This window comes from Schistocerca nitens, chromosome 3 (genome assembly GCF_023898315.1).
Source record: "Schistocerca nitens isolate TAMUIC-IGC-003100 chromosome 3, iqSchNite1.1, whole genome shotgun sequence".
Taxonomy (NCBI): Eukaryota; Metazoa; Arthropoda; class Insecta; order Orthoptera; family Acrididae; genus Schistocerca; species Schistocerca nitens.
Window position 1 is genome coordinate 400,676,080 of NC_064616.1, and position 6,703 is coordinate 400,682,782.

General features: G+C 36.9%; 1 protein-coding gene across 1 annotated transcript; it reads left to right on the forward strand.

The window, feature by feature from the left end:
- The first annotated feature begins 1,348 nt into the window (after positions 1-1,348).
- On the forward strand, positions 1,349-5,985 carry LOC126249250 (uncharacterized). Its single transcript, XM_049950907.1, has 2 exons — positions 1,349-2,300; positions 5,491-5,985. Exons 1-2 carry the CDS (start codon positions 1,349-1,351, stop codon positions 5,745-5,747), a joined length of 1,209 nt encoding a protein of 402 aa, XP_049806864.1. The 3' UTR covers positions 5,748-5,985.
- The last annotated feature ends 718 nt before the right edge of the window (positions 5,986-6,703 follow it).

Consider the following 6,703-nt stretch of genomic DNA (forward strand, 5'->3'; position numbering starts at 1 on the left):
TACTACCATGTAACGAATTACTACGTTTGTTAAGCTTACAAACATACCCATTTTCTTCGACTTCTCGAGCATAATTCATAGTAATGGTTTTGTTTTTGTGGAAAATTTTACTTTCTATTCTGTGTTTTTAATATCACAGATATTATACCATATATACCCTCTTAGCTGGGTTATGTTTAACTTTTGGACACTAATGTACCACCTTTTTTGTCAAGTGATACACTTTCGTTCAGATATTCAGAATAATGATTCATCGTTTACAAACTGTAAACAGTACATTATGCACTCTAAAATTTGTAATTAGTAGTAAGGGATACTTATGAAAAATTATAGACCAGTTGTGACTAATAGAGTACCTAAATATTCACCTCAGATTCGCCCATAGTGTGTAGATATTAGTTTCCTTCACTTACTGACAATGATTGTCCCATGCTCGTCTTATAACCCAATATAATTCCAAGAAATGTATAGCGTATTAAAGAGGATGGTCAATTCACTTTTTATAGGAGAATCGTTATTAACGAATTTATAATTGCTTTCACCTGAAACGATTTTGAGATCAAAGGAGTAATAGTATCGAAAGGATTAAGTAAGCATTTATCTAAACATTATCTCAGAAGAATGAAATTTCCCCTTATACCACTTTGATAATTAGTACCATCCCATTTAACTAATTAATCACCATGGAACGACATATAGTCTCACTATTCAAGCGCAGTCTTTGAAAGTGCACTGTGTTCGTTGGAGTAACAGTACAATGTGTCTGTGTTTTATTTTGCCGGTAGTTATGGAGGGTAACCCACTAAGATACTGGAACAAAAGAAATCTTTTCATCAAGGAGAAATTACCAGTTTAAAAATATTCCAATGAAATTCATATTGAGGGCTTCAGGTTTCTTCTTGCCTTCAGGCTCTTTGGATGAAAAAGAAAATTATACAGCTGTATTGTTATACCTCAGATTATTGGCACTGGTATAATATGTTCTATAGGCATTTCATATACAACAAGAAATTGACCCACTTACGATGCAAAAATTTTATCAGAAACCGGTGCAGTTCAATCATCATCTCTATTGTGTGTAACATATTGTGTAGTAGTAACGATTTGAAATTAAAAAGAAGGAATGTTTATGAAACACTATTTAAGTTAATTTTATCTTGTGTGTAATAGCTACAACTTTCTATCAGAGGGCATGAACTTGTTGCAATGTTAGTTCCTTTATAATACATTTGGCCTAAATATGAACCTAGTACAGATCAATGTAAAACGTTTTAGCTGTAGACCACTGTCAAGCTGGCAGCCCATTTTATTGACATAATTTAGAGTGAAGTTTATTCTGGGATGAGCAATGGACACGACAACGCGTTTTGTTGGCGTTAATCCTAGGGCGCTGCCTGAGATTCCCCCACCCTGTACCTTCTTCCACCATTGCTTTCTCCCACTACCGCCTGTGCCCCCACTTCACGACTCTACCACCAGTCCACGCAGAGCGCAGTTGACCTACAGTTTCAGTAAGGTCTCCGTGAACAGTGCAACTTGTCTTAGCTATTCGAAGAATATCTCAGTGCTTTTTTCGCTTTCTTGGCGATTTCGTAGTATCAGTTGGCTCGCTCCACGGTGCGTTATGTCGTCACAGGCTGCTGATGAACTAGAACTAAACGGGATTATGTGCTACTTCCCTTGGCTTCCATACTATCGTAGGTATCAGATTGGGTTTGATATAATTGTTAACGCCCCTGATGCACAACAGGATTCTTCCCCGGCGGGTGAATCTCAGCGCTTGATACACGTTCGACTGTGCTTTCCAGATGGTTTTATCTGTGAGCCTGCACACTTCGGTGGAGTGCCAAATCCCTCTTCATTCAGAGCTGATGCGCCACACTTCTACCCTCCACACCCTCATTTCCATCCACCGATGTACCCAGTTTACCCACATGCAACGCCATCCTTTCATCATCATGTGTCAATGGGCTCTCAGGGACCTATGATGTGGCAAGAACAACGTGATGCTCGTGTGATTATATCTGTCGTAAATGGTGAGCCTGGGGAATTTATGACAATTGACGATGCACCATGCGAAGTCATTAAACTGTGTGAGCAGTGTAGAGAGTTTCACAGGAAGCCAGAACATATTCAAAAGAAGAAATCTCAAGGTGTTCGTAAACGCAAACCTTCAAAGCAGCTGCACAAAGAGTCACGACATCCATGTGAGCTTCCATCAACCTCAGGAACCACAGGCCAAAGGGACACATGGTATGCTGCACCATTCACAGCCAGCGAAACTGTCGCCACAGACACAAGTGAGTATAATATAATGCTTATGAACCTCATCAGTTAACAATTTAAGCATATTTGCACAACGTATTAATTGTTAATGTCTTTGCAATACTTCCTGTCATTGTGTTGCTGTATCCATGGGTAGCACTAAATTAGGCCTACTGCCCAATTACAAAATGTCCCTGCTAAAATCAGAACGGTGAATACACTGTTACCAATAAGATGTGAAGTAATTCTGTTATGTAATTACTATGAACCTTTCTTAATCACTAATAAAATTACTACTTTTATAGCACATGGTAAGGTATCTAAGTCTGATTTAGTATTTTTGTCTAGGCAACATGTACAGTATGAAGTTTACTTGAGTGTGATGCGTACTCAACATTCACACACTTACAGTTTGAAGATACTAAAGAAAAGTAAAATTCCTGAAGAATACAATCATGTCGAGTATAGGTTGCGCGTTAAGCCGAGTCCATATTGGAAGTACTAACACGTAGTGCAGAAAGGCGCTGAGCAGCGCAGAACTGCACGGAATGGAGCAGAGTGTTGGTAGGTGCGCAGCGATGTTCCAGTGTGCACGCGTGAGCTTCAATAACGATGGAATACGAGAAATGACGTCCAAACAGAGCCGCGCACGAGTGAACTATTTCCTTTAACGTACCGACACTGCATGGAACCTGTTCGTTGTTCTGCAGGGCGACGCAGTTTGACATCCACAATGGACGTGCCGCGATGCGCCGAACCTCTTTTAATGGTTTTGCGCAGCGCTACGTGGCCAGAGTGGACACTGCATTATTCTGCACAGACTGCAGGAAATACCAGAATCTGACTTTTTCTCAGCAGATTCCCGTTTTAAGTCCCTCCATTTCAACGTTGTATATTTAACATCAATTCTTATTTTTTATACTCATTCAGCTCTAGTTTTCTATATTGTGCAGAAATTATAACGATATGAATTTGTACTGATAACTTGTGAGAAGGAACCACCTATATTTAATTACGATATTTGTTCGATTTCATAATTGTCCGCTATGTATATCAACTATTATTTTACCTAACACTTAATAGACAAGTTCTGTTAAAGACAATATGAAAATCGAAAAATAAGCTTCACACGAAAAAATGTATAGAATCCTAAGTTGATATTTTTCGAGGGGGACACCTGCTGGTGCTAATATTAGCCTGCCACCACAGCCCCTTGGGGATGGGGTGGAAGGCAACTTTAAAATTTCAAATGGGAACCCCCATTTTTAATTGCAGAATCAGATTCTACATAAAAAACTACGTACATTTTGTCTTAAACATTTGTTCTGATTCTTGGTAGTTGGCGCAGTAATTCAAGAAAATCCATGTTCTCATTAGGTTCATGAGTGAATTAGTTTTTTAGTTAATGAGTTCACTCGTTAGTAAGTAGGATGTTTGGTTAGTTAGCTAGTCAGATGATTTGTTTGATAATTAAAAGTTGTGTGGCTTCATGAATATGAAGCAAACATATATAATTTAAATTTGTGGAGCCGAACACTGAAAGTTTTTAATACAGTCTTACTATTAATACTATTAATATGTTCGCTAATTAATTTTGAAAAAGTGTTATGTAGTAGGTCAGCATTTCAAAACATTTAGAACTAAATGACAAGACGACACACGCCACATTTCCGTAGCATGCCACAATGTCGCAAGACGTCGCCCCAGTGTAAACGAGGCTTTCTAAGCCAGGTCTGTATTGTATGGTGGATGTGATGTGTTGCGAGTCCAGACCTGGCTCCAAGCGATTTTCACATGTTTGGACCCTTAACGGAAGCACTACAGGGAAGAAGATTTGACAGTGATGAAGACGTCATTGCTGCGGTGTAAAATTGGTTACAGATGCAACCGATGAACGTATTTTCTGAGGAAATAAAAAAAAAACTCGTAAAATGTTGGAAAAAGTGCATAGAAGTCCAGGGAGGTTACGTAGAAAAGTAACGCATGTTTCAGTTTTCTATCGTCAGAATAAGTACAGCTTTTCACAAATGTGCCTTTACTTTTTGAATTCCCCTCGTATACCTGTATGTAGATGATTTTGTAAATAAGCTTCACCTATAATGTACTTTTAAAGATATAACAAGGGATGGCTTTTCTGATAGTGCATACGCATGAATAGTGAGTTTCGGCATTAACATCTATTTATAAATAACTGTTTAACCATGGGTAACGCCACAGTCAAAGCTAGTAACATATATAATTGTACAAACCCCTAAGACATCTCCCCCCACTGGTAAAAGCACAAATCGCACACTGAAGTAAATAAGTATTTTTTATTTATCTGTAACCATTTTCCACACAAAAATGAGAACATGGATTTTCTTGGATTACAGTGTCAACTACCAAGAATCAAAACAAATGTTTAAGACAAAATATACGTAATTTTATAAGGGATAATCTGATTCTGCAATAAAAAAATGGGGGTTCCCCGTTTGAAATTTTAAAGTTGCCTCGCACCCCACCACTAGTGGGCTGGGGTGGCAGGCTAATTTTAACACCAGCAGATGTCCCCCTCGAAAATAATCAACTTCAGATTCTACACATTTATTCATGGGATCTTATTTTTCGAGTTATTCTGGTTTGTCAACTTAAAATTTACACACTGTATAGCAAATTACTTGCTGTCACTTATTTAGTGGCACCCAGTTTAATACTGGTCTACTACTAATGGACTTGCACCCATTAGGAGTCTTAATTGTCAAGTTTCAAGGGTCAGTTATATAATATGAAACTGCAAACAATTTAACAGAATTCCAGAGCATAGAGCATCTGAGAGACATTTGTTTACTTGTAAATTCTTTCTCATTCTATTAATCATAAACTTCTTTAATTGTATGTAATTATACTAGTTGTGCAGTACTAAAGTGCAGTAGTTGTCAGTAAGTTACCTGTAGCAAATGATTTGTTATCAGTCTGTAAAATCTTTTACCTTTGATAAGCAGTTCAGAGAGTAATGATGGATTTTCGTGCAATAATGACAATAACTGGCAGACTTCACTTATTTATCAATACTTGTATGAATTTTAGCATGTGCTGTAATGGTGTGATAAGCACAGTTTGCAACAGGTTGCTTTCCACAGCGTATCCCTAAAGATTCTTATTATTAATATATTTTACTGAATTCATTACTATATGGTATTCATTACAATGACTGTGCTGTACAGATGTCCTGTCTTTTTTTTTCAGCAAAACATCTGCAAAATCAAGATGAGCGTAAATTGTCTCAGCAAATGGGAGAGGAACATGAGCATGGGCCACATGATGATGTGCAAGGAATACAAGACAAAACTGATACTGTCACACCAGTTTCCAGCCAGTCTACTGCTTCCACCATCACTAAGGAAAAGGATTGTTTGGGTTTGGATGATCAGAATAATGCTGGAAATGTGGTTCAGGACTTTGAAAACCTCAGCACAGATCCTGATGTCAATAATGACAACTAGATGGGTGACTAGGCTTCTCACAGTTTTACTGTATGCAAATTTAACAACTTGGTGAATCCTGTCACACATGCTGAATTCAAGTCTATGTATTAATTAGAACATGTGTTATGAGATCAGCAGTCAGTTTTCTTATTGTGGAATCACTTTAGTTAGAGAATGACAGCAAAAATGTAATTTGTAAGAAGATCAGATATTTTTGTCGAAGCAGAATATTGTTATTGTGTGATTGACATTTGGATGTTGGCAATAACACTTTTGCTGGCATAGCTGCGTAGTTTCTGCACTACAGTTTGATATGGTTTCATGAAATATCAAGTTATTGATGGTTAAAAGTGATGTGTAGAATTTTTGTGGGTATGAAGTGAAAAAAGGATATCAAAGCTATTTTTTATACAAAGTGTGAGGAATGAATATTTAGCCTCTTTATAATGTACTGTGTCATATATAATTGTTAATTACATCCTATTATGTTGTAATGCAGCATACTGAAAAATTTCTGGTTAAATGAAAATAAATTTGTGGAGAATATGTTTTTCTAAGAATGTATTATGTATGTACTACAAGTCCTAGAATGCATGACTAAAGGAATAGGATAAAAAAACACCTCCAATTGATAATGGTGCTTTCCAACTCTATTGCTCCAAGAATACTGACAATACTTAAAATGTGAAATTCTTTTACCATCCACATAAATAAACTAGTGAACCTTCATATATTTATGAAAATGCTTATGGAATTTGCACATTTATCTTTAGATTATTTTTTCTACTCAGCATTTACAGTAATATAATATAATCTGTATATTTCTCAGTAATTAAAGAATCTGTACCATGAACCAACCAAGCTCTTTTGTGACTATTTTCATTTTGGTTTGTGGGCAGTTAGTAAGAAATGACATATGTAAATAAAAGCTGAAAGACCTTTACGGCATATGCTGAAGGCTAACACAGAGCACA